Source organism: Hypomesus transpacificus, chromosome 20 (genome assembly GCF_021917145.1).
Source record: "Hypomesus transpacificus isolate Combined female chromosome 20, fHypTra1, whole genome shotgun sequence".
Classification (NCBI taxonomy): domain Eukaryota; kingdom Metazoa; phylum Chordata; class Actinopteri; order Osmeriformes; family Osmeridae; genus Hypomesus; species Hypomesus transpacificus.
In genome coordinates this window covers 2,393,575-2,418,824 of record NC_061079.1, presented here as the reverse complement: position 1 = coordinate 2,418,824, position 25,250 = coordinate 2,393,575, and the positions used below count along the sequence as shown (strand labels likewise).

The 25,250-nt window shown below is 46.5% G+C and overlaps 2 protein-coding genes across 3 annotated transcripts; one reads left to right on the top strand and one right to left on the bottom strand.

Moving 5' to 3' along the window:
* Positions 1 to 547: 547 nt before the first annotated feature.
* Positions 548 to 17,789, bottom strand: LOC124482701 (RING finger protein 145-like). 2 transcript variants are annotated; one of them, XM_047043167.1, is made up of 11 exons: positions 17,579 to 17,789; positions 15,990 to 16,212; positions 9,755 to 9,863; positions 9,348 to 9,439; positions 7,452 to 7,687; positions 4,641 to 4,816; positions 4,355 to 4,495; positions 4,048 to 4,230; positions 3,797 to 3,944; positions 3,057 to 3,413; positions 548 to 2,731 (listed from the first exon to the last, which is right to left on the bottom strand). In XM_047043167.1, the coding sequence occupies exons 2-11, from the start codon at positions 16,171 to 16,173 to the stop codon at positions 2,396 to 2,398; spliced, it is 1,962 nt and encodes a 653-aa protein (XP_046899123.1). In that variant the 5' UTR covers positions 16,174 to 16,212; positions 17,579 to 17,789; the 3' UTR covers positions 548 to 2,395. The 2 variants fall into 2 exon arrangements, with proteins under 2 accessions (XP_046899123.1, XP_046899124.1); XM_047043168.1 differs by lacking the exon at positions 17,579 to 17,789 and adding an exon at positions 17,283 to 17,499.
* Positions 17,790 to 18,415: 626 nt separating this feature from the next.
* ublcp1 (ubiquitin-like domain containing CTD phosphatase 1) lies at positions 18,416 to 23,411 on the top strand. Its single transcript, XM_047043372.1, has 11 exons — positions 18,416 to 18,581; positions 19,197 to 19,394; positions 19,623 to 19,714; positions 19,971 to 20,056; positions 20,231 to 20,346; positions 20,498 to 20,596; positions 21,351 to 21,388; positions 21,728 to 21,826; positions 22,504 to 22,620; positions 22,844 to 22,971; positions 23,136 to 23,411. The coding sequence occupies exons 2-11, from the start codon at positions 19,241 to 19,243 to the stop codon at positions 23,161 to 23,163; spliced, it is 957 nt and encodes a 318-aa protein (XP_046899328.1). The 5' UTR covers positions 18,416 to 18,581; positions 19,197 to 19,240; the 3' UTR covers positions 23,164 to 23,411.
* The last annotated feature ends 1,839 nt before the right edge of the window (positions 23,412 to 25,250 follow it).

Below are 25,250 nucleotides of genomic sequence, written 5' to 3'. Positions count from 1 at the left end.
GCGGCTCTTTGGATTATTGCTTTCCGGACAAGAGGTAGGGTATATTTACGAAGATGCTGCCAAACATTTGGTAGGCCTACTACATTCTCATTCATGCGGAACTTAAGTGTTTTTGCCCATGTGTCAAAGTATTCGCAGACGAAAAAGACTTAACATCAGCTAAGTAAGTACTACTGTAAGAGTTGAGTTGGAGCGCGGTATTTGTCTGCAGCGCGTGCTGTGCTGTCAGTATGGTGAGCGGCTCCCCCTCGTGGACAATGTTTCACATGTGTAGATGGAACGGCTGGGTGACCAAATGTGAGGAAAGGTATCCACCGTGTGTTCGTCCCTAGAAACGACACGCTGGTCTGTCTGCTACCTGTCAAATATGCAAGCCTTCCTAAATCCTGTTTGTGTACGTGCAAAAGTAGTTAGTCATTGTGCGTCTGTGTTAGGCCTACCATCCCCTCAGGTTGTTTATTTGGCATTTTATTTAGTCAGGACTGTGTTTGTTCTGAGATAAAATGACACTTGTGAAAAAGCTAAATAGAGAGACTCAAAACAGTTCAAATTGGATGGTTCTTTTTATTACAGACATTCAGCTTGTTACCAAGGCGACACCAGTCAAACCTTCTATCAGACAGTGATGGATGCTGGTGGTCTGCCTTCACAGACTAGCAACCTTCTCCCATAATACAAAAAGAGGAAATAAAACAGACTACAACAAAACTATTAAAACAGAATGAAATTGCAAGGCTTGTCCAATCAAGTCCTCCAAATTCAGATAACGTTTAAAAGCAATTGAAACAGTTTTATTATTCAAACTCCCATTGCAGCCTCGTCTTAAGAAACCTTCAAACTGTGCAAATCCAGACAAATTGCTACGAATAAAATTTTAAACAAGAAGCATTTGGTAGGTTTCGATCCTACATGGTAAACATGTATTCATTCTCAAAACCACAGCCAAAGTTCAAATAATACTGTTGAAATGAAAGGCCAGTGATTCGCTCCCACCTGCGTCCGCGTCCGGGCCCTTCCCCCTCCTACCTCTCGAGGGCACTGGAGAGTTCACACGAGCCCGGCAACGCTTCATACCAGGGGAGAAGAAGCAGCTGCAACACTGCATGGTAAGATTTGATTATCAAAACGTTGTTTTCCCCCCCTCCCACGTATGAACGTCGGGTATATATACACACATTTATATAGAGGGGGGTCGGTGTCTCTTACGCACCAAAAGTATTTGGTACCTGACACAGACTTTGGAGCATCGCTATAGATGGTGTTAGTGCAAATGCGGGTGGCAGGACAGGTCGGACACATCCACAGAAAGACAGACGTGTGATGAAAACAGGGTTGGTATGGCTGCCAGACGGCGGCGACTTCGTGCAAGTCCTAAGCGTGCGTAAAGCTCTACATTGAATTTGGGGGGGGGGGGGGGCGTCCACGCAGCCAATGAAAAGCAGGCGCCAACCTGGGGACCCGCCCCTCCTCTTCTTTTCCAGAAGCGTCCGGGGGAGGAAAAGAGGAGTAGGGGCAGAAGTCAGGGGTGGGGTTAGAGTGGCACAGAGGTGAGCTGGCTACTGTGACATGTTCCACTGTCATGGTTCTCGAACCCTCACCAGACAGACATCCCTGGGGATCTAGAACACTGACGGTGTTTTAGAACCCTCACTTTGCAACACACTGTTGTGTGTCCAGAGTACCATGACTCATTTGCTTATTACAACGACTTTGTGTCCATGGAAACAAACTCATTCCTCGGGACGCGCGTTCTGTCGGGTGCAGAGGAAAAGGACAACCCCCATCCAATGTGTTTGTGTGTATGTGTGTCTCAGCACGTCGACATAACCAAACTGTTCAGAGCTTAGCATTTTAGAACATGGGAATTTCTCATTTGATTACTTACAATTATTTTGGGAAGATTACGCTGAGGAGTACATGACCTTATTAGTTGTCCACAAACAGGTTCTGAAGGTCCACTATGGCATCTGAAGGTCTGGTTATAGCCAGACAGGTCCATGACACCCAAATCAAACCTAACCATAAACTGTCAACTTAACCATGATGAAATGTTAACCAAGTTATGATTAAATGTATTTCTCTGAACCATGAAAGGTATATATCCAAGAGGGGGGAGGGGGGGGGGGGGGGGGGGCATGGAGTGTTTCTGGGAGGGGGAAGGGTATGGGTTCAGTGGGGCGGAGACTCTGGCTCAGCTGGAATGTCAGGGGGAGGGGTTGCTCCGGGAGTGTGGTTGACATCTGCCACGCCCTGTCCCAGCGACGGACCACTGATTTGGCCGTCTGACGTGGCGTTATCCAGTGAGGGTTCCGGATGCGTGGCTGTAGGCTCAGGGTGGGAGGAGTCACTACCAGAGGGATCCTCCTTCCCACTGAGAAGTTCCTCCCCCTCCTGCTCAGGGCTGGGGGGGGGGCAGGGGCACCTGGGCGGGCTCAGCCAGGGTATCAGGGGCTGGTCCAGGGGCAGTAGCAGAGTTGTCCATGCTGCCTCCTTCTCCTCCCCCTCCCTCTACCGGAGGCTTCTCAGCCCCGCCTGCCGACGGCACCACCTCCCCCACCTCTGCTGGGTTGTGATTGGCGGGGGCGGGGGCAGGGGCAGGGGGAACAGGTTGTGATTGGCTCTTGAGCTGGCTGTGGCAGAGGGGGCAGGTCTCCTGGACGTAGAGCCACTTCTTCAAACAGGCGGCGTGGAAGAAATGGCTGCAGGGTGTGATGACCGCACACTTCATATCCTGGGACACACACACACAGTTAGACACCCCACCTAAAAGACTCAGCCACCCCCCAAAGAGGCAGCATTGGCAGATCCAACGGGAGGCAAAAAAAACTTGCCACCCCAAACTCCCCATGCTAAAATATGTATTTTTTTTAACATTATAGTAGATTTCATTCAATTATATTTATATTATTATTATTGGCATTATTTAAACCACAATGTAAAAAAATTATGGTGGCTTCGGGTTACACCATCCCTCCACGCCTTCATGCCACCCTACAATTACACCCTCTTCCCCCCTTAACTACCTCCTGCCCCGTCCCCCCCCGGCGCTGCCCTACCTGGTAGCAGATGGCGCAGATGTCGTTGTAGTTGAGCAGCTGCGCGTGCGAGGCGGTGGGCAGGGACTTGATCTTGTTGACGGCGTCCCGCCGCAGCAGGAAGCTCTGCCAGCCCAGCTGGGCGCGCAGCCACACGTTGTAGTAGGAGTGGATGAAGATGATGGTGGAGCCCATCACCGTCCACTCCCCGAACACCGTCTCCGACACGCCGTACGCCACCACGCACAGCGCCACCAGGAACTCCAGCAGCCGGTACGTCCCGTTCACGTAGTAGATGACGTCGTCCATGTTCTCCACGGGCTCCTTGCGGAACTCCTCCACCATGAAGAGGATGTAGATAAGCAGAGTGCCCAGGACCTGGGGGGAGGCAGTACTGCACCGTTACTTCTGAAGTCCTACAGCATGACTATAGTATTACTATAATATAACGATGGCATGACATTACTGTGTTTGGTCATAGAGTGTAGGTGTGTGTGTATGTGATTGAGTGACTGTGAGTAAGTGAGAGTGAGTAAGCAAGTGTGTGTTTGTGCAAGGCTCGACGCAAACTTTTTTCTGAAGGAGTACATGGGCTCCTAAAAGAAAATATGGGGGGGGGGGGGGGGTGAATAGATTACGGTAGTTTTTTTTATTTTTTATTGCAGACTGTGCTTGTAAAATCCTCACATTGTAGAGCCCTGGTGTATGAGAGGTCTTGAATGAGTGTGTGTGAGTAAGTGTGTGTGTGTGTGCGCGTGTACCTGCAGCGAAGTGAGGATGCTGGAGGAGATGATGATGAGCAGCCAGAAGTCCATGTGGAAGAACTGGCAGATCATGTAGGCCATGTAGGCAGGGAAGATGAGCAGGAACAGACACAGGCTCACTGCACGGAAGTGCTTCCACAGGCTCCTGGGCACACACACACACAAGCAGAGAGAGGAAGATGAGCGATTGTAAGAGAGTGAGAGAGAAATAATGTGTGTGTGTGTGTGTGTGTGTGTGTGCGTCGTACTTGTCCCTGGAGGCCCCCAGAGCCAGGACGATGGGGTCAGCGATCTCCAGCATGGACTGCAGGATGGAGGCCACCACGATGAAGAGGATGATGCTGAGGAGGAAAGCTCTGTGGATGACCTGGAGCTCTATCAGCCCCGTCTGCACGGCCAGGATGAGCAGGGTGATGCCCTCAGTCACCCCCCTGGAGGGAAAGGAGGAGGGAAGGACAGTATGAGCCATTTCTCTTTGTTCCAGCCACAACACACAGCCACACACACGTCATGTAGGCAACAGCCACGCCAAGACACACCCCCACACACTGGTACCTGTGCATGGTGTTGTCATTGATGAAGGCTCGGTAGCCCTGCAGGTAGAACTTGCAGAGGGTGAGGACGCCCAGGGCGATGAAGGACACGGTGAACACCAGGCCCAGCAGGGAGTAGGGAGTACTGCAGCACTCTGCAATACTGCTCACACACACACACACGCACGCACGCACGCACAAACACACAATTAGAAGGAGCATTCTATCTGGCTGTTCTACCTCACCTTAAACCTTCTCATGCACTCACCTCACCTCATACACACGCACACACACACACACAGACGTACCTGGTGAGGAAGAGGAAGAGCAGCCTCTCTCTGGAGGTGGGCTGGTCCCTGGTACTGAAGTAGCTGTAGATCTGCAGAGTGAACAGGACCAGCCAGAAGCACATGAACAGCAGCGGCAGCACCAGCTGGTTCCACAGAGACATGCCCAGGGCCAGGAGACCATACACCTCCACCACCTGGAGACACAAGAGGAGAGACCACACAATCAGTACACCTGGAGAGACCAAACACTCCTTACACCTGGAGAGACCACACACTCCTTACACCTGGAGAGACCAAACACTCCTTACACCTGGAGAGACCAAACACTCATTACACCTGGAGAGACAACACCCTCAGTACACCTTAATGGAATCTTATGCTGTTGCAAGAACTCGCGAATCAGAAATGTTCAGCTCAGCAAGCCCCACCCCAAATTCCCTGTGTTTTGGACAGTACCACCCCGGAGAAAAAATGTCCTGCTTTGTGCTCCCCAGAATTCAATGTAGGCCGTGGTTTCTGAGGTGGAAACGCAATGAGTTCTGGGGGAAACGTGGCTATAGATTCTCAGTGGATTTTCATTCTCCTGGTGTGGGCTTCAAGCTATTTTGAAGCAATTTCTTTGTTCTATAGGCCTTTGTATATTGATATCCAAAACAGACTGATAAATAGGGGTGTCACGATACCAAAAATTCAGTAGTCGGTGCCAATACCATTAAAATAACAGGATTCTCGATGCCAATTTCGATACCAAAAAATAGGATTGTCTAAGATTCCATGTAGGCTACTTGAACCATGAACTTCTTTAAATATTTGAAAAATAGCAAAATGTCATACAAAGACATACAAAACATGTGCAATAGAGCATAGCACAACATAATAACGTGCAATTAAGCCATTCAGCTAACAAGATGAACATGACATGAGTTTACCTTCTAAGCTATGGGCTAACGTTAAAACTACAGCTAACCTAAACTATGTACATAAGCCATTGTAACACACGTGCCCACCATCTCAAACATCATGTAACGTGTATTTTAGTATGACAGATTAAACAAACAGAAAAAGAGCATTCTTTGGATGTATTCAGAATTTCGCCGCGACTTCAACGAACATTGATTTATTTTGTATGATGCCAGATGTTAGCATCGGTGCTGCGCCTCTTGTGGAACTGTATCAGAACTTGCCTTGAATTCTTTAAACAAATCCAGATGACGATCTTTCAGGTGCTTAGCTAAATTGGAAGTATTCCCCCTTGGTCTGAAGACTGCGGTAGCATTTTTTGCATAATGGCTTCTGCGGATTAATTATAACGCCACGGTCATCTGCCTCAAACGCAAACTACTTTTTTTGCCTTTCTTGTCAATAAGTCGAAGCAGGGCGATCGCTAAAACAGCAGTTGTTATCTTGTTTTTCTTAATGTAAACGTCGACTGAACACTCCTGAAGGCGCAGCACCGATGCTAACATCTGGCATCGGCGCTCACGGTACTTACGGTGCTTCAAAAAAATGGGCATCGTCGGTGTTTTGTTATTTTAGCATCGGAAAGTACCGTAAGTATCGGTTCTCGTGACATCCCTACTAATAAAAGCATTAAAGCCTTGATCAGTAAGCCTCCTTACTTACGGGTATGAAATATGTTTTTCCTATTGTTCTATATTCAGGCCGAATCCCAATTCTCTGTCTTACCCCTACCCCTTGCCCCTAGCCCTTGTGTCTTGAAACTGAGAGGTAAGGGCTACATAGCCCTATGAAATGAGACACCACTTGGTTACGGTTACGTATATCGATGTCTCCAAAGCAAGTAGTGTTATGCACTGATATCAAACGAAATTTGTTTGAAATTCGCTGTTAATGGAGTTGAATAAAAACTGCAGACATGCATGGAGTCCTTTCAAGGCTAATAAGAGAAATGCAGGACTGCTGTGCAAATCAGCAATGTAAAGTTAGCGTAACAAACTAGCGATAAAAAAATAAAAACGTTTCAATTAAGAACATGGTTGCAAATACATGTACAGGGCTTTGTAGAGCACAAAACAAGACTGTCATAATTTTTTCATAAATTATTGAAGCCGAAAATTTAACATTTATGGGACTCTCTAGAGGATTTGTCTGCCATTGTTGCAGGTAGCACAGTATTCACATACCCCTAGGTTTCAAGTAAGCTTCCGAGCTCACTTGGTTTTAAGGGGTGTATACCCCTTCGTCTTAGCCCCACCCCTCGATCAAAAAGGGACACCCCTTACTCTCACGGGAGCGCGCACAACTTGGGGATAGGGGTAAGGGTAAGACAGAGTATTGGGATTCAGCCCGAGTCCCAATACCGTTTAACACAGCTGGGGTTTAACACAGCTGGAGTTTAACACAGCTGGGGTTTAACACAGCTGGGGTTTAAGACAGCTGGGGTTTAACACAGCTAGGGGTTTAACACAGCTGGGGTTTAACACAGCTGGGGTTTAACACAGCTAGGGGTTTAACACAGCTGGGGTTTAACACAGCTGGGTTGCAGCTGCTGGGGTTGCAGCTGAGGAGAATACGTCTATGCAACACAATTTGATAGAATACACAATCGTAATTACAGTCATATCTGCTTGTCCATTAATGATGCAATATTGATTAGCCTATAAATGTATGCATTCACATAGTCTGCAATTATTTTGCCAGCTTTCCTTCCTGCCCTTGGTAGCAACTGTGTTACTTTTAGTCTGGATTATATTTTGTAATTATTCACATTCACAATTATTCAATTGTTCAATGTTACAGTTTGCTCATTTTCACCACCTGTACTGCCCTGTGGTATGTTGCAGGTATGACTTCAGTAATCCTCAGTACCTGTACTAGCTGGCGGTAGGCTGTCTTGGCCAGGTTGTAGGGCACCAGCAGGTTGGAGGCCAGGAAGTAGAAGACCTCCAGGCCCGTGAAGATCATGGAGAAGCGGTTGATGAAGACGATGGTCTCTAGAGGGACGAGGCACAGCCTGGCCACCAGGGGGAGCAGGTGGGCCGAGAACAGCCAGATGCGCTTGGTCTGCATGACGCAGGAGCAGAGGGTGCACACCACCAGCTGACCTAAGGAGGGGAGAGGGTTAGCTAGAGGGCCGCCCAGCCCGGGGCATATGGCACCGTGCAGGCACCCAGACCAGACTGCCGGGCTGGTGGTGACAAGCCGGTGTGTGTGTTCAGCATTTTTTGAGTTTGATGTTGTTCTGGAGTTTTATCTGTGTACCTGTGTGTGTTGAAGTGTGAGACTGGTCTTCAGGTGAGACTGTTCAGGCGTGTGTGTTCAAGCAGCTGTGTCCATGTGAGAGTGTTCAGGTGTGTGTGAGCTTGTCCAAGCCTGTGTGTGTCGAAGTGTGTGTGCGTTGATATATGCGTGTTCAGCCGTGTGTGATGCTTGAGTGTGTTCAGGCGTGTGTGTGTGTCTAGGTGTGTGTTGCTGTGAGTGTGTGTGTGTGTCTAGGTGTGTGTGTTGCTGTGTGTGTGTGTGTGTTGATCAGATTTGTTTCCAAATTCGCTCTGTGCTACGACGAACATCCTCATTACTGGAAGCACAGAGACATTGTCCAAAAATGTACGTGCCTTGGGTCAATATGACATTCATGTTCGTGTTATTAGTCGGCGATTAGTATTGCCTTTCAATATTTGATGTTTAGCCCTTCAATCATTTAGCTAAATGTAATGTGTTACAGACGAAAGTCACTTACGCCACATAAACACTAAGTCTTACAGGTGGATGATATCTAGGCGTGCGCACAGGCAGGTGCAAGTGCTTCAACATGCTAACACAGCGCAGCAACACCTGCTGATCGTTTGGCATGAGTTAGATCGCTTTTTAGAAATTGGTTTTGGGCCATTCGTTTTCAGTCGCTCAACGGCTTAAACAATCCATACTTGGACTCGCATCCACCATGCGAAAATTGTAGTATGCCATAATCACCGATTAACGACACAAACATGACTAACGACACAAACATGAATAACCCACAACGAGTAGGGAAAATTGATCTGCGCTTCTGGTGAGGATGTTCATCGTCGTGGCACAGAACGACTTTGGAAACGGCGATCCCTTGAGGAAACCTATTCCAACCCAAACCGAAAGAACTCGCGCGTCTAGGCGGGCAGGTGTGTGCAGCAGTTTGTCAGTATGCAAAGCGCACACAACACCTGCCCGTGTGTACGCCTACATATCAAACAGTTAGGCGTAGTGTTCATGTAGGCGTAGGTCTGGAGTATGTCAGGTGTCGTGAACACGACACGTACACGTTGTGCACACGTCAATAACATACGTGTGCACATCCCCAGCGTGACGCCTACGTGACGTGTGTGTGAACGCCTGTATCCATTGGAAGTCAATGTCAAGTTCTAGCGTGTTAAGAGGTTTGATATAATTGCGCAGGCGTGTGCAGGCGCTACTGTGCACTTTGCATATGAACCAGTGACACGTATTACACCTCCTGTGTGTGGGTCCAGGCACATGAGTTGTTGTGTGTGCGTGGGTGTGTGCCCAGGTGTGTTTGTTGTTGTGTGTGTGTGTGTGTGTGTGTCGGTCCAGGCTTGTGTGTTCCTGTGTGTGTGTCCAGGTGGGTGTGTTACTGTGTGTGTGTCCAGGTGGGTTTGTTACTGTGTGTGTGTGTCCAGGCATGTGTTTGGGTCCAGGCGCGTGTGTCTCCAAGCGCATGTGTGTGTGTCAAGGGCGAGTGTGTGTGTGTCCAGGTGTGTGTGTTCTTACCGATCAAGGCGGTGGTGAAGCGGTTCATGGACAGGGGCTCTAGGTAGAGAGGGCCCCCATAGCCCGAGTCCAGCTCACTACGGACATAGTCCCTAGAACACAACACACTACCTGTCACTGTGTGTGATGGGTGTGTATGTTTTAATGTGATGTGCGTGTGTGTGTGTGTGGTAGGGGATGTGTGCGTGTGTTAGCTGACATGAGTGTGTGTTAGGTGCCTTGAGAGTGTGTGTGAGGTGACGTGTGTGTGTGTGTGGAGTGAAGTGTGTTTAAGTGATGCGTGTGTTACGTGTGTGTTAGGTGATGCGTGTGTGTTAGGTATGTGTGTGTGTGAGGTATGTGCATGTGTTAGGTGAGTGCGTGTGTGTTAGGTGTTGGTGTGTGTGCGTGTGTGATGCGTGTCTGACCTGGAGACCTGGTGTCCCGCAAACAGCAGCAGGGCAGTGAGGACGTACAGGTAGAGGCGGACCAGGTGCTGCCTGGGCAGGGTGAGGAGGACCAGGCTCAGGATATAACCTGGAGAGACACCAGCAGAGACACCCGTCGGACAGGGAAACCACACAGTGCGGGCTAGACCAGGTGCAATCTGTCGCACCAGACTCGGGATAGAACCTGGAGAGACCAGGGGCCTTTACAACGAATCAAGATCAACATGCTCTGGATTACTTTCAGTTGCACGGCTACACGAAGCCTAACAATCGCAGTCACGATAAGCGGTATCACGACGACGTGTGCGTTCACATAAAGGGGCGGTGTTTGCACAGTGTGTCCAATCGCAAACATGTACAAAACAAGAGTCGCATATTTCACGCAGGAGGGGCAGACAATAATCTTACAAACTTTGTCTGCTCCTTCTGTGTGAAATATTGTAATACAAGCATATCAGGTATACAGACATACAATACAGGCAAAAATCAACAAAGTCACTGCTGGCAGAAAATAGCAGACGTTGTAAATGCGTAAACTACATGACATTGATTTCACTGCCCCAGGCACAAGATGTGACCATAATTACTCTTGTGCATTCCATAATGTTAAACTTTGGTTGCTATATTAATTTAGTTGCAACCCTGGCAGTGGCAAACGATCTTGGGGGCAAATAAAAATACAAATATAAAAACATTATTCAAAACGATAAGTAGCATTAGGCAATACACTTGCACATATTTTAAGGCCAACATGTACAAGGCTGAATTGCCTGAGTTCTTCCCTTTTGTAGGATATGGGTATCCAAAGAGCCTATAGAACAATGAAATTGCTTGCAGCCAACTGGAAGAAAAATTAGGCAAAGAAAACTGGAGGGAGCCTTCCTCCACAGGCCTTCACTCCTGCTGAGGAGCTGGCCCTCTCCAGCTATCAGGGTTGCCCCATGATGGAAGGAGTGGAAGGGGGCATTTCTTCAGACCCTGGTGGCAGCAGCTCGGAAGCCCAGGCATATGCATGTTTCAAGTAATCTATGTGACCATGTTCATTCAACATATATTTATGAATATTGTAGGACTGAAATGTATTACTGTTCTCTGTAGTGACAGGAAAAACAGTGGCGTTACTGCCACCACCCACTGTCGTCCCACTGTGCCATACAGAGGTAACAGTGAAACTAATAGTCATACGCCAGTATGTCTGCCATATGTGGTTGCTGAATATTGATCAAATAGGCCATTTACTTTCTAAAGTGGAGGTCCTAGATGATCAGGAAACTCTGTCTGTCTGCTCATCTTGGGGCTGCATCTTTTGAGTTTTATTTACCACTTGCAACACAGATGGTGAGAGTGTGTGAACGTGTGGCTGTGATTGAAGTGTCTGTAATGACTTGCTAATGGTGGTGGTCTGAACATGAGTCACAAGTCCTTGAAGTGCTCATTTCAAATATGACTCAATTGATTAAATTGTTATGGTGTTAAACTCAGCAGGAAGAGGAACTTCTTCCTCCCCCTGAGCCTAGGGCCTCCACTTCAAGGCCAAGACAAAGACACAAGGTATAGCAATGAACCTTGAAACACAGTAGTCAAATGGACACCTTCAACTTTCTCCAAGTGTGCCTGGCAAAGGTACAATGCCATACACATTGTTCTTTTTGGTTTGAAATGTTTTGGTTGAAGGAAACACAAATTTCTGATATGGAAATAATTAGAAAATGGGTCAAAGCAACCCAAGGACAACAGAAGGGGTTAAGGGGAGACACCCCAGTGAATAGGAATAACCTATCAACATGACACTACATAAAAGTACCCATAGCGAAATAACAATACGCTAAGCATACGATCTGTGGAACTGTAAGCGCACAGCTTTGATGTGTCGCATTGGCAACATACGGCTCAAGAAGCTGGCAAAGATATGTTATTCCTTCAGCTGAGAATCTATATCTTTCATAAAGATAATCATCAAGGAATGCCAAAGGGATTTGTCGATCTCGAAATGTTCTGGTTCTTCTGAGCGCACCTCTCACTATCCGCTCACCAAGCTCCACAGGATCTTCTATGAACGGTGACACGCCATTATCCTCAAGAATGAGTTAGTGGGCGGGGCTTTTCTACAGGTTGATCTCTGATCTCCAACTTAACCTGCTCCCGGCCAGGTTAGGTGTTCAGCATATGTTACCATGGCGATTTACCCCGATAACAAGGGATCCAACGTTGTGATACAGAAAATCCTGGGTTGAACCTGAAGTTACCTCGCTAACGCCACATCTTGATTCGTAGTACAGCCCCAGCGGTGTAGAGACACTAGCAGACAGTCACTGACCTTTCACCATAGACCAGACACCCCACCTCATCATCCCTTCATCCACCCACCCATTCAACAATGACCACCCCTGTTTGTCTGCAGTGCAAATGGTGTGTGTGTGTGAGAGAATGTCACTGACAGTGCCAGGGTGGTGAGAAGCAGAGATTAGAGATTTGCAAGGGGGGCAGCTTTATCCTCCCCTACTGTGCGTGTGTGTAGCTGCTTATGTCATCTAAAGTGCTATATTCTGCCAGCCAGCCCTGTCAATAGGCTTATGTGCCTCTGGACTCGTCTGGGCTCTCGGTCACTGGCTAGTCACACAACGCAGAAGCACAGACGCACACTCCCTCTATTTCTCTCTCTGTCACAGAAATCCGCTCCGTCTCAATTTCCTCTCATGAACAAAAAAAGCCCGCCCCCCCCCCTCTCTCTGTCTCTCCCTTTCTCTCCAAATGTGTCTTGGTCCAGTCATTTCATTTGCTTGTCAGCAAAACAGTTCAACTGCCGGCTGCCACACCCCGGCCAATCTCCCCAGATTAGCTGTGTCCACTCACAGATCCACACCAGGGTTCATGTGAAACAACACTCTAGAACACCGATAGGACACACTCAAACTCTCTACTAAAACACAGTATTACGACACTCTAGAACATAAACTGTTGTTGCGCAGGTCTCGGAGCCTCGTGCAAAGAAAAAAAACGGCAACGGCAAGGCTGTACAGACTTTTTTTTAAATGTATTATGGCTTTGTCAATTGTGCTGGTCCTAGCCAGGATGTAATGCCAAATGGTCAAATCCACCTTGTAATTTACGAATAATGTCTATTGGCTTGGGTCGCGAAGGCTTGTGACTTTTAAAATATGGGTAACCAGAAAAAAAAGTTTGGGAAACACTGCTCTAGAACTCACATTTGCCATAGAAAGAGGGCAGATTGTGTGACAGAGTGAGAAAGACTCAAAAGCAGATGAGCTAAAGATGGGTTGAATTCTGAGACTCACAAATCTAGAGATAAACAAAGAGAAAATATAATCCAGCTTTCATTTCTCTCCCCCTCCCCTACCCTCTCTGTCTGTCTCCCCCTTCAAAGGTTCAGTCAACTGTGCTGTATTGCTCTGGTCAGAGTGACCATCAGCACATAGTCAACTCATTGTTTCATGACCATCTTCAGCCAAGTCCACTAAGCCCAGACACGCACAAAGGTCAGAGTAATATTCATACAGACGACAAAAGACACACACACAGTGTGCATCAGAGGTTACAGTTCCTCGTTGTCCACCATTTCGACGGACAGGGTCATCAAAGTTTTGTCATTATTAGTCAAAGTTAACGCGACTCATTTCCGGGAGGTGACTCCCCCCCCTCACCCGGGACGCAATCCGGACGCATGAAGTACCCCCTCAACCAGCACGTACGTTTATAAGAGCATGCACCAACCATGCAGTCACTTCTCACGTGAACGCCACTACAATCAGTTGACTGATTTCCCCCCGCAGTGACAGTGAAGGCCACATAAAAAACACAGCGGCCATTGTGCCTAAATAGACAAACATGAATAATGCAATTGACTAAATTAGACAATTACCATTGAAATGTGACCAAACCATATAGAAGAAATGACCTGACGTGAACTCTATTGACCTGCTGTTGCCTCGCCTGAACTCAACCTTCCTTCTGGCCTGCATGGGCTTAAACTGGCTGCTAAACAGAGTTTCGGTGACATTTTGCGGGATGCTATCTGATATCGCCCACCAGTGCGATGGCTAGGCAAAAGCTAACTCGACAATGAGGTTATGAATACCAGATCAGAGACAATAGCTAATGAATATGCACACTCAACACGAACTGGACAGAGGTGTGAAGAAGTACTTAAAGTTAGGGATGATCGCCCTCCCATTAATCTGTCAAAATGGCCTTAAGATTTTTCGGTCATTGTTCAATTATTCCGTCATCGACTAAAAACAATGTTTCATAAATGGCGGAAATCACATGGTAAACATCACTGTCATGTCCTTTATAGTTTGCAGCAGACTGCAAATGCAATACCCAATACTGGGAAATAGGAAAGGAGAGGGATTCAGGAGAGGGATTCAGGTCCACAGGTTTGCCAAAATGGGTTTTGGAGTTTGGGAAGTATATTACGTTTTGTCCTTGTAGCGTGACCAACTTTTAAAGAGCCCCATGAAAAGTTGAATCAACTCTTTCTACTTGTTATAAATTATGTTCACGTCAAGATTCATATTTTTGAGTTCTACGTCATATGCTGAGTTTGCCTACACTCAGTCCACACACATTGTTTGCATTTAGGCCTACATGCATTGTGATCGTATTCATGTTGTTGTTGTCATAGGTAGGCTACAGTCAGCCTTAGATATTGTAGGTGATTGTTACAGTCAACAAATGAGAGTTGTTCAGCAACAGTAACAGTGAGAGTACTGTGACATTTCACTGGTATTAGTATCGACTACTGAAATGTTGGTACTGTGACAACAGTACTGTAGTAGAACACTAACTAGACCTGCTGTAGAACACTAACTAGACCTGCTGCAAGCCTGGTCAGAGACTGTCCTGTCTGCAGGTACACAGACATGCTGCGGTAGACCAGAAGCTTAGAATTCATTTACACTGCCTGTCCTGCCCTGCTGGAGACAAGATACTTTTTTTATCAGGGGGAAGATAAGATAAATAACAGCACGCTACTGTTAAGACAGCCAGTCAAATCAGCCAGCTAGCCAGTCAATGAGCCAGCCAGTGAGCCAGTCCAGAATAAGAGAGCAGGGTGTGGGGAGTGGATTCCACACATTCCTGGCTCCCTATGAGAGAAGACATAACAAAGCCAGTGTGCCCTCTGTCCAGTACCAGCACACTTCAGCCAACAGGACTGCAACACTACAGCTGGAGTATTAATACTGCAGTGTTTCCTCTAGGATTTCTTTCAGCAGCGGTGGGGGGGGGGGGAGGGCATAAATAGACTCCTCGCCATCTGAATCGTAATGTACTACTAGTGCCATCGTCCTCATTGAAGCAATCACGCATCTTTCTCTTCTGGGAGGAAAGATTGTAGCTAACAAACTCGTCTGAAAATACAAGCAAGAATATTTTAACACATACCTAGCTTAAGTAAACATCAGAATGTATTTTCTTTACTGAAGTTGTGTTACTGGTATAGTCACTGAGTTTGCTAGTCTAGCTAGCTTAATTAAAGTGTAGTTCTAGCTCTAGCTAAAGTTAATAGACTAGCTGAAACACTATGTCACAATAATTAAATAATAATAAGTAGTAATTAGTTGGCCATCAACATAACAAACATTACGAATATTAATTTAAACTAAATTATTGCTAGCTTGACGGGAGCTCTAGTTTAATGTAAATTTTTTTGTTGCGCTACGATCTGGAGGATGTATCCTCTGCCCTGTTTGTCACTGACAGGCTGAGCGGAGATGAGAAAGTGCTTCGCTGCTGTACTTTCACTGTTTTTTATTTGGTTGTCATGACATTGTGAGTGATTGACGTCTTGTTACTGTTCAGTTGCTGTTCAATCGGAGAGAGAGCAGCAGAAGACCGTTCGTGTGAGTTCCGAGGAGCGGACAGATCTGCAGATTTAAAATATTGTGACTGCGATATTTCATTAAAATCTCGGATCAGCGCCGCCAATGATGCATGTATGGGAAACACTGTACTGCTTTACACTACAGCTGTAGTATTAACACTGCTTTACACTACAGCTGTAGTATTAACACTGCTTTACACTACAGCTGCAGTATTATAACTGCTTTACACTACAGCTGCAGTATTATTACTGCTTTACACTACAGCTGCAGTATTATTACTGCTTTACACTACTTTTACTGTGTGAAAGTATGTCAGGTTGAGTATATAAAGTGGGTGAGCACGTCTCTACATTTTCAAAGCTACTGACCGACATAGTGCAGGTAGAGGGCCAGGTACTTGTACTGGAACAAGGGGTTGTTGTTGAGGCTGGACCTCTGGATCTTCTGGAAGAAGGAGGACACGTCCCAGCGGTACAGCACCTCCAGGAGCATGATGCTGGGCACACGCAGACCCACGTTCAGCACCGCCTCCATACGCTCCTTTAACGCCATGACACCCCAGCCAAGCCGGCCTGCTACACGCTGGGCTAACTGGGGGACAGATAGGGCAAGGCATGGAATTTAATATTCAGGGGGCAAAAAAAAAGAGAGGGAGAGGAATAAAGAATTATGTTGGGGGAGGGAAAGTGTGAGAGAAGACAGCGGGTGTGGGGGACATGGAGAAAGAGGAAGGGAGGGGGAGATGGAAAAGCAAAAGACAAAAAGACAAAGGGGTGTAGAAGAAAAAGTAGAAAGCAAAAGTGTTGGCTTGACTGACTAAAGAATTACACAGACGATATGAACCATGAAATGTGATGGTCGTTTAAACCTCATCCGTTATTCAACACGATTGATAAGAATGGTGTATTGTTTACGTGCGTTTGTCCCTTTGATACCCCTTTATTGGTGTTCAGAGATTATTATATAACTTGTGGTTCCACGCCGGCCGACATGGCTAGAATCCCTATCTAACGCTAGCTGCGCTACATCACTGTTTAGAATCCTGAAGTTACATAACTCACACAGTGATCTCTAACATTAGCAACTGGCTAGAAGATTCCGTCTCAGTAACGATGGTGTAACTATGCATAAAATTAATCTCGCTGAGAAATTGCTGGTTGATTTGCAAGCTCTGCATAACTAGTGTTTTGGCATTCACTCTGAATGTAGCTAGTTAATGAACTCTAGTAACCCCGGCCCTCTCGTCTGCTTTGAGGAAAAATAAACGTTAGCTTCGCCTGAAACTAACAAACGTTAGCTAGTGTCAAAGCTGTGATGTAGGCTTGCTGGCGATGCCAAACGTGATGTTGAACATCACCAAGAATATGTTGCATATCCTGTCATGCAGGAATCACTTGTTTGACACAAACAAACGATAAAAAAAAGATGGGGTTCATCATTAGCATAGCGGATGAGAAAATCCTGCACTAAACAGGAGTCACACGTTTTGTAAACCAGGTCCTCCATCTTTTGCACGGGTGGGAGGAGAATGTACATCCATTCCAGAAAATGTGTCAGTGAAGCCCTCACGTATCCCATATGTTTATACAGACTTAATACCGAGTCAATTAGAAGGATTCTGAACTCCTTTAACCAACGTTGGCGAACAATTTCTGGCGTACCTCGGAATGCAAAACGAAGGAACCAGGCCCACATCACCTACCTAGCTCTTAGCTTGGCATGCTACTAGCAGATACGAGTTGGGTACTTAGTTAAAAAGCTATATTGTACCTAACCATCTTCTAACCATCGACATTTACTTTAACAGCCGCTACATGTGCCTGCTTACTTTATGTATTAGCAAAATAGCAAGATAACTGGTGGCTAGACCCCCGAAATTCCTAAACTATTCAATAACGGTTTAGCTAGCTAGCCAGCCAGTGATATCGCACGTTACCAACCATTAAAAATAACTTACATGGAAGGGATGATGTCAACAATGAATAACTCAGTTTCAAGATACTTTTCCGGTCGAATATCAACCATTTTAACTCGGCGGCTCCCGAGTTAACGGTTTTGATGATGGAATTCCCACCGAGGATGCGAACGTCGGTTCTTACTCATCTCACCTAGCTGGAGCCATTCTGATGTGATCTGAAATCGTGCAGCAGCAGAATGAACAGTTCTTTGAATGAGTCATCCATGAGAACCGAAATGTAAATAATAAACCACGGGGATGATGAGTCTCTTATTTTAGTCTGGCACTCCTGGAACTCAGCTTCAAGTTAATTGTTGAAATATGCACTGTCGAATTAAGGCGAAAATGTGTGTTTATAAAGTTTCCACGAGTCGATTCGTGGACATTGCCAAAAAACAATTTAGTTTCAAAGGATTCGATTCACCTATACGAATCGAGTGGAACATCAGTAGTCGCAAGTTTGCAAATAATAGTAGTAGTAATAATAGTAATAATGTTTCAGTAGATACGAGGCGGAAACTCGACCAGATCACTTTTAGGCCAAGTTAAACTTAATTAAAGCTAGCATAAGAACATTGATTTTGATGTTTTGTTTTATAAACCAGAGTTTCCTCCGTAATTGTGTATTAAAAGCTAGACTACAGATATATCTGTTACCACAGGTCGGGGTATGAAGGAATTCTTGTTATTATCATGAATTTAATTCATTATTCTAGCCGTATATCTGAAATGCATGTTATGCTGTGTGGAGTCCCCTGCTGTTAAGTTGCGGTAACGAACACAAGAGCGACAGGAAGTTGCGACGGCAGCGCGCGCTTGCTTGGTAACAAGCCGGTAGAGCTGCAGAATAACGTGAACCTCCGCAGAGTGTAACAGAGCCACGCACTATATAGAAAGCAGAGTAGCTAGAGAAGGCTTTTAATTAAGAACCCAGCTCAGTGGTTATGTATCTACTCTGTCTATCTAAGAATTAACAGCATTCATAAACAAGTTTCATTTTTAGGTACGAATCTTTGCTGTTTTCCTTGTGTGCTCTAACAAAGCTAGTTGACTGTAGTAGTGTAGCTAGCTAACTGTTCCGTTTGCCAGACACACACTAGCGGCTAGCAGCTAGCTAGCTATGAAACTGAGGTTGTCAGGCAGGCCCTTGAGCTTGCTGCATACCTAACGTTAGCCAGAATTGCATTGCCGAATGAATAAGGGACATAACTATCTTGAATAATATCTAATTGTTGACTCGGCGGGACATGGCATGAAACGTAGTCATAGACATTGCATTGTTTTGTGTAGAGCTAGTTACAATTTTGCTCGCTCATGTTGTTCCACCCTAAACTCAGAGTTGAACTTGCAGCCATCGTTAGCTAGCTGCGAATGAATGGTCTGTCTAGCTAGCCAGTTTGCGGGCACAAATATATTTACTGTGTAAACCAACAAAAAAATTGAACCAAACATGATAACCCCGCTTGGAGTAAAATACGTACACGGATTTTCTTCTAACGTTTACAGTCAAACGTAACCACCCGTATTGCCTGCCTGTGTCTCATCTCGTCTGTAACGCTAGCTATATAGCACGGTTGTGTCCCGGTCCCCTCATCCTAAAAGCGGTCCTGTGCTGCAGGTGCGTGCCCGGTGTGTGAGCGACTGTAGGAGTGTGTCCCCAGTATGTCAGTGTCCGTGATCATTAAGTGGGGCGGCCAGGAGTACTCTATCAGCACCCTATCCGAAGAAGACACGGTCCTGGATCTCAAACAGTCCATCAAGTCCTTGACGGGAGTGTTGCCCGAGAGACAGAAACTTCTTGGGCTGAAGGTCAAAGGTGAGACGTCAGGGAGATCGTTATAGATCTGTCTCATATAGATGATGGCTGTATGTCTCGTATGTGTGCTCCAGGATCAATAGGTCACTGTTACCTGTCTACCTGGATGACAAGTTATCTTGCACTACAACACTACTGTCTGTTTACAAATACAACACTGTCAATGACAATATTGTCTGTTCAGCCTGATAACATGGTCTGGTCCACATCTGTGTGTCTCCCTCCCAGGGAAACCAGCTGAGGATGACATCAAGCTGGGTTCTCTCAAGTTGAAGCCAAACACCAAGATCATGATGATGGGCAGCAGAGAGGAGAGTCTGGTGGGTCCTGCTCCTGTGTACAAATGAAATGTACGAGGGTCTGGTTAGGACCAGGCTACCCCCCCTCACCCCTCACACAAACAAACAAACAGATAGGCAAAGGGAACACATACACCAGGATTTTGATGAATAATAGCAGAGACGAGAGTCTGGAGGGTCCTATTTTTCCTCCCGCACATACATACACACTCACAGGACTGAGGCGAAAGGTTGGCCGGCGGTAGCTTCATTCTCACTCCTCTTTGTGCCTGTGAAGGAAGAGGTGTTAGCCCCGCCCCCGGAGAACGACGAGGTGGTCAACGACTTTGACATAGAGGAGGAGGTCATCGAGGTGGAGAACAGGTGAGGCCCCCCGCCCTCCTGGTCCTGGTCTTCTATATCCAGGTCCGTAAGGATCATAACGTCTGTCCATCAGGGCCACCTGTGCTACTGGATCTGGTGGGATTCCTTAACGGATGTTATTGTAGTGTATTTACTCAGCGGAGGCTTTGAAATGTGTGTTCCTCGTGTCTCCAGGGAAGAGAACCTGGCGAAGATCGCCCGCAGGGTCAAAGACTACAAGGTGGAAGAGATGAACCCTCCGAGAGAGGGCAAGAGACTGCTGGTACTGGATGTGGACTACACACTGTTCGGTCAGTGTGTGCATGTGTGTGTGTGCGCGTGTCTGTGTGTGTGTGTGTGTGTGTGAGAAGGAGAGCTAGCATGTTCTGACTGGGTATATGTGTGTTTGAGATAGCTAGTGTGTATCTGAGTGTGTGTATATCTGTGTGTGTGTGTCTCCAGATCACAAGTCGTGTGCAGAGACGGGTCAGGAGCTGATGAGACCGTACCTCCATGAGTTCCTCACCTCTGCTTATGAAGACTACGACATTGTAATCTGGTGTACGTAGCCAATCAGAACACACGCTACACACACACACTTCACAAAAACACGCACATTCACAGACATTACATTAACACACACCAAAATGGACATTGCTCCAAAATGGACTCACATGTAACAATTCATGCATAGGTCCTTATGTGACAGGAGAGAGTGCCTGTGCACCGCACAAACGGTGTGTGCGAACAAAGGAGCCAAACGGTGATCTTAAAACACAAGCAACACAAGGACCAGCAAAAAGAATTATTGCAATATTATCACTTATATTCGATACATCGCCCAGCCCTACTCTACACACACCCTTACCACACACGCTACACACACGCCACATCTTTCATACAGTCTTTTAGCGAGAGTATCGTATTTCGGAAAATAAGCTGCATTTTCTATCAACCACACCCCACCAGAATGGGAGCTTTGTGTTTGTAAATCTGAGTAAAACCGCACTGGAATATATGCTGCACTTTATACGGGAACGATGGTACCAAGCATACAAATGTAGCCGTTTAGCTCCATAGACTCCCATTCATTTTGCACTCGACCACGATCACTCCCAGTGGAACTGCAACAGAATTCGGTACAATGGGGCTTAATAGGGAGTGGACAGGCTCTTTGTAAACGGGCTCTGACCCTTGTTTGTCTGGCTGACTGACTGTTGATTGGCCGGTTGACTGACTGTTGATTGGCCAGTTGACTGACTAGCTTACTGACGGATTCCAGAAGCTGTGTAATATGTTGTCTGTTTCCTTGCAGCTGCCACCAGTATGAAGTGGATCGACGCTAAGATGAAGGTTGGTGATCTACATGTGAGGCTGTTCTACCAGAGACTCCTCACCCTCCCTGTGAAGATAGTTATATTTCTGAAATTGTTCGGACCTTTTTAGAGTTCCAGATAATTTCCTGAATTCTGGAATTGTCAGGTCGTACCACCAGACCAAACATCCTAACCCACCAGCTGTAATACAGCACTGATGGTTTGATCCATGATGTGGCCACAAGGTGGCAGTGTTTCAGACAATATACCTTTCCTCAGGTTGTAACCCTACTGAGCTCTCTCTATCTCTCCTTCTCTCTCCCTCTCCTTCCTTCCTTCCTCTCTCTCTCTCTTTCTCTGTCCCGCTGTCCTATAGGAGCTAGGAGTGACGGACAACCCTAACTACAAGATCACCTTCATGTTGGACAGTGCAGCTATGATCACCGTACACACTCCCAAGAGAGGGGTAGTGGAGGTGTGTGTGTCACATACAAGTGTGTGTAATTTCTGTAATCTGCTGGTTACGGGCAATCTCACTGTCAAAGCCAAAATATCTCTTTCCAAAATAGTGAAAGTCAGCAGTAAAATCGTTGGTGTCCAGTAAAGAGACGTCCCTGAGCTGTATAATAGACAGGTTACAGGTTCAGAAGGTTCAGTCAGCCCCTACCCTCTCCACTTTTTGAGTGTCAGATCATACCTGGCTCCCCAATTCAGGCCAGGAGGGTAGATAGCAGTGATGGGGGGTCAGGTGGCTGAGCGGTTAGGGAATCGGGCTAGTAATCAGAAGGTTGCCGGTTCGATTCCCGGCCATGCCAAATTGTGTCCTTGGGCAAGGCACTTTACCCTACTTGCCTTGGGAAATGTCCCTGTACTTACAATAAGTCCCCTCTGGATAAGAGCGTCTGCTAAATGAGTAAAGATAGTAGTGATGGTGTTGATCTTCTGATCTCAGGGGGGTATATAATAGTGATGGTGTTGATCTATGATGGTGATGGTTGTGATGGATGTTTCACGATGTTGCCATCCTCGGCTACCTGTCGATTTGGTGTAGGCTTTTTGTATTTAATAGTTTTGTGTGTTGTCTATTTTGTTTACATGTCAAAACCAGTTTCCCTCCATGGACAAATAAAGTTGTGCGTGCGTGTGTTGCAGGTGAAGCCGCTGGGTGTGATATGGGGGAAGTACAGAGAGTTCTACAACAAGAAGAACACCATCATGTTTGATGACATTGGCAGGAACTTCCTCATGAACCCACAGAATGGGCTGAAGGTAGGCAAAATGACCTTTAACCCCTCACCTAGCCCGACAGCGAAGTGTAGCTACACAGCAAAACCTTTTTTGGTCAGTACGTACACGGCTAAACTCATCAATCCTAGTTATAAATCCAACAAATCTTGTAAAGGTGCTTTTTATTTATTTTTGGTGTTAAATCCCGGCCATGTGTGACCTGGGACTTGTAGTCCTCTGAGCCATGTTTTGTTGCTGGGTTCAGATTCGGCCATTCATGAAGGCCCACCTGAACAGAGACAGTGACAGAGAGTTGTTCAAGCTGTCCCAGTACCTGAGGGAGATAGCCAAGCTGGACTCCTTCACCGGCCTCAACCACAAACACTGGGAGAGGTGAGGCACACACACGCGCATACACATAGGTAATACTCACACATGCACACTCACAAGCACCCACACGTACCTGCCTGCCTGCCTGTCACCTAACCCTAACCTGTGTGTGGGAGAACTTACCCCCCTCTCCAAATGTGTGTGTGTGCACATGTGTGTGTTCTCAGGTACCTGTCTAAGAAGCAGAGCCAGTGAGAGCAGGAGAACTGGATGGGAGCAGCAGACATCCTCTGTGGACATGGAACAGGACACCTCACCCCTCTAAACCCTCCTCCACCCCTCCTCCTCTCCCTCCCCCCCCCCCCCCCCCCCCCCCCCCCCCAGGAGGATGGGGCCAGCCTGCGTGATGTCATCAGACTGACTCCTCCCTCCGTTTTGGACACCTGCCGCCCATGGCAACCAAGCATATCTCAGTATATCCCCCCCCCCCCCCCCCCCCCCCCGATGTTACAGTGTTTATACACGTCGTTATGCACTTATGCAAGTCGCTCTGGATAAGAGCGTCTGCTAAATGACTAAATGTATGTATGCACTTGACCCCCTACCGAACACACACACACATGATCTGCACTCAGGCTATGGGAAACCGACCAAACCAAACTGGACCTGTTGGTGTGATGTGAGGGGGGGCGATTAGTTAAGTACTTTCGGTTTGGGACACAGAGAGACTGAGAGAGGCACTGACCCATTCTGTAGGAAGGGGAAGAGGAAACAGGAGGAGGAGGAGGAGGAGGGGACGGGACAGCAAGCATGTTTCAAAATGATGTGTAGTCACTGTAGATAGAGCGTTCTCAGAAAGACCATTCAGAACCCTTCTCCAGGTGGATACTGCCCCACCTCTCCCCTCTCCTCCACCTCTCTGCAGTGCCTGACCATCTTAGTGCAATAACCCCCAGCGGACCTGTCAGAAACAGAACACTCACCAGGGGTTCTAGAGCAGCTCTGAAGGGTCAGTTTATGTTTGGGAGGGACTGGTGTCGTACGACAACAACCCTAAAGACGCTCTAGCACTTAACTCATTTGCGGTGCTCCTCGTCTCCATAGTAACCACAACCTTTCTTTTTTGTCTACGACTTCAGCGACTGTGGTGTCCCAAGCTTTGATTCATCAAACCAAGTCTGATTTACCTGATTTCGAAAAGGGTTCTTGACTCTGCATTGTTTGTTGCGAAAACATCATCTCCTCCAGGTGACCCTCGGATCTGACAGTGGTTGGATTGGCGGAAACTGAAGCTTCTCCGGGCATCTGTTTCCAGTCCAGTCACTGTCAGATCCGAGGTTTGTCATGGGACGAGATGGGCAACTGTGCTCAGACAGCTCTGTTTTCAGTGTTAGATAGGAATCATTTAGAAAACTAGGAGTATTTATTGTAATACGACTTTTGTGTTCTCTTGTAAAGTCTTGTTTTGTTCTGTCTGGTGACAGAGACCTTGTAGAAGAGAAGTCCGCTGCTTTCAATTAATAGTGAAAATTAAGGTACTATAGTTTACATTTACCGCGCTGTTCACTGTGGCAAATACCCCTGGGTAACACACACACACCTGGACATCTGACTGATTTGTTATTGACCATCATGTTTTTTGTTGTTGTTGTTGGAGCTGCCATCATCACTGCAGAGCTTTTTTTTCAGGAGTTTGTTGCAGCACTGACACTGGAGCTAGTTAATATCCAGGGAAGGATGGAGACTGTATGTTAGGTCTGGTCTGAACAGACTTCACTGACCGGCTTATGTTTAAGGAAGACTTTGATCGTGTTGGGGAAACAAGCTGATACCGGATGGTTGTTGTACACATATCCTGACTGTAAATAAAATAAAACAATAATACTTGTTTTCTTTTTTTCCTTTATTCCTTCACAAAGCACCTGGGGCGTCATTTATCAAGCGTGCCTAGAAGTTGTTCTTACATGGAGGTTTGGAATATTCCCACGAACAGTTCAAGGTGCAATTTATCAAACATTCGTACGAGCACGCGCACTTCTAGGAGATTTTCCTTGATAAATCTCAACTGTTCTTAGTCTACAAGCTCGTGCACAAACACAAGTATTTGCATAAGAAACGCCACATTATCTAAATTAGTTGAATCACCACCAATAAAAAGGGAGCAATCAAGTTAACATAGACATTTGTAATGAAAATGTTCCAAGAAAGGAAAGAAAAATAGATTTTCCCAAAAGGAAATGAAGGTTTTGGTGTCGGAGGTTGAATGCAACCACAACATTTAATTCGAAACACTTAGCGGTGCTTTGACGGTTTGACCAACCTAAAAATTATATTGCTTGGGA